Source organism: Plasmodium gallinaceum (assembly GCF_900005855.1).
Source record: "Plasmodium gallinaceum strain 8A genome assembly, contig: PGAL8A_v1_87, whole genome shotgun sequence".
Taxonomy (NCBI): Eukaryota; Apicomplexa; class Aconoidasida; order Haemosporida; family Plasmodiidae; genus Plasmodium; species Plasmodium gallinaceum.
In genome coordinates, this window is record NW_021628251.1 from 1,238,970 (window position 1) to 1,241,814 (window position 2,845).

At 16.2% G+C, this 2,845-nt stretch overlaps 1 protein-coding gene across 1 annotated transcript in view; it reads left to right on the forward strand.

Annotated features, from left to right (window-relative positions):
* Positions 1-700: 700 nt before the first annotated feature.
* PGAL8A_00303800 (conserved Plasmodium protein, unknown function) overlaps positions 701-2,845 on the forward strand; it is a gene marked incomplete at both ends in the record, with an annotated part of 6,278 nt that continues 4,133 nt past the window's right edge. Inside the window, one exon of the mRNA XM_028672041.1 lies at positions 701-2,845. This exon is cut by the window's right edge and continues 1,914 nt beyond it. Coding sequence (XP_028528634.1) covers positions 701-2,845 — 2,145 coding nt within the window.

Below are 2,845 nucleotides of genomic sequence, written 5' to 3' on the forward strand. Positions count from 1 at the left end.
TTTTTTTTTTTTTTTTTTTTTTTTTTTTTTTTTTTTTTTTTTTTTGAAGTATTGAATATTTTTAATATATTTTTATTTCTTTGATTAAATATTTTGGTTCAAAAAAAATTTTAAATTTTGGTGAAACAAAAAATTTTATTTTTATATATTACTTAAAAAAAAAAAAAAATAAAATAAACCTTTATAAAAAAAAATTAGTATAAATTTTAATATAATTTACTTATTTTTACAATTTAATATTTTAATAAAAATTATATTTTTAAATATAATATATATATATATATTTTTCATCATAAGGTGCAAAAACGTGCAGAATTAAAAAAAAAAAAAATACTACATTTAACGTTTTATTTGTATTCCCTTATTCTTTGTTATTTTCCAATTTTAATCTTAATTTCCTTTTTTTTTTTTTTTAATTTATTTAATTTTATATGAATCTCTTTTTTTTAATTTTTTCTAATTTTTAATTTTTTTACCTTATTATTAATTTTCTTTTTTTTTAATTTTCTTTTTTTTTAATATTCTTTTTTTTACATAGTTATTTAGGCTTAATATTATATCTAAAAAAACTTTAATAATATTTAATATATATAAATCTGTTTACTTATTATATATAAAAAAATTAATACTGATTCAAATTAAAATATAAAAGGATATTTATTTATAATAAAAAAAAAAAAAAAAGAAAAAAAAAAATAATATGAAAGAAAAATATATTCATCTAAAAAAAATATTGAAAAACCCAGATATTAGTTCGAATGAGACTATATCTAGCTATGAAAACATTTTTTGTAATTCTTCATGTTCATCATTGGATGATATATATAAAAATATAAAACAAAATAGTGAAAATGAATTATTAAGTTCTTCATCCTATTTAAACAACTATTATGATTTAAATATCTATAAGACAAAACAAAAAGAAAATATAAAAAATTATGAAAATTTAAACGAAAATGATTTTAATTTTAAAAATATAAAAGGTAAATATAATTATAAATATAAAGATTTTATTAAAAAATATGAGGAAAACAAAGATACAGTAAAAAATAATATTGAAAATAGAACTCACAGTTTGGAAAATTATATAAGAAAAATTGATAACGCTTACTATGAAGAAATAAAAAAAAAAAATAAAAATAAAAATATATATGAAATAAATGAAAATACAAATATTAACTCAAATATATCCTATTTAAATGGATATAAATTTACAGATAATTGCATATTAAAAAATAATTTTTGTGAAAATAATTCATTTCAAAAAAAATTTGTTAAAGAAAATTTAATCCCAGATAAAATAAAATTAAAATATAATGAAATAAATCTATCAGACAATATATTAAAAAATAACTTTAAATGTTTCTGTATTTTTTGTTCTGAAATATCTGAAATTGAAAAAATTAAAAAAATTATGTTTAATAAAATTAAACCATTATGCATAAGTTGCTTTGATATTTTTTTAAATTTAATTCGAATTAATTCAATCATGTGTATTTCTTGTTTTATATCTTATTTACATGATGACAAAAAATCTAAGTGTGTAATTTGTAATAATTTTGATAATATATTTTATAGAAATGATAAAGAAAAATTGGATATTGTTAAAAAAGAGCTGAGAATGTTTATGACATTTCATAAATATGAATTTAGTGAAAATTTAAATTCAGATGCTTTTTTAAATTTTTTTATTAATATGAATTATTGTTTTAAAAATTTATATCTTTATTTCAATATTCATCAAACTTTTGTAATTTCAAAAAATTATGTCTATACAAAATATACTATCCCTTTTTACGACTTGATAAAAAATCTAAATAAAAGTGTAGAAGTTAAAATAAAGTATAACGATATAAATACTACAATAAAAGAAAAAAAAGGTTTTTTAAAAAAAAATAATGACTATTTTCTAGATGAAATGAAAGAAGGTTGTAACTTAATTTCTCAAAATGAAAATGAAATAAATATTAATAACGATTCTTCTGAAAAAATAAATGAAATACAAAAAAAATTTTATTATATAAAAAATGAACAGAACTACAATATTATTTCAAAAAAAAAAGGTAAAAATGACAATTTTTATATAAATGATTCTATATATTCATTTAAAAAAAATAAATATTCAAAAAAACCGAATTTTGTTTATGATAATAATAAAATGGAGGAATATTTTTATTTTAATTTTCATGACAAAAATATAGAAAAAGACGAAATAAAAGATTTAAAAAAAAAAATTGTTAATTGTATTGAAAAGGAAGAAAAAAGAGAAATATATATAGAAGAGATAGAAAACGAAAAATGTGAAAAAGAATATGAAGATGAATTTAATGAAGAACTGTTCAATCAAAAATTACAGCAAAAATATAAAGTGCATGAAGAACATAATTGGGAGAAAGAAATGTATGAATATAAAAAACAACAAAAACGAAAAGAGAAAGAACAAAAAGAACAAGAAGAAAAGTATGAAGAAGAATATAAAAAAAAAAAAAAAGAAGATAATGAAGGTATATTTAAATATGAGAAAGAAGTAAAAGAAGAAAAATATGAAAAAGACTTAGAAGAAGAATATGAAGAAGGGCAAGAATACGAAGATTACTATGAAAAAGAGAAAGAATATGAAGATGAATATGAAAAAAAAGAGGAAGAATGTGAAGATGAATATGAAAAAAAAGAGGAAGAATGTGAAGAAAAAAAAAAAAAATATGAAGAATACGAAAAAGAAGAATATGAAGAGAAAAAAAAAAAAAATATGAAGAATACGAAAAAGAAGAATATGAAGGATATGAAAAAGAAGAATATGAAGAATACGAAAAAGAAAGAGATTATGAAGATGAATATGAAAAAG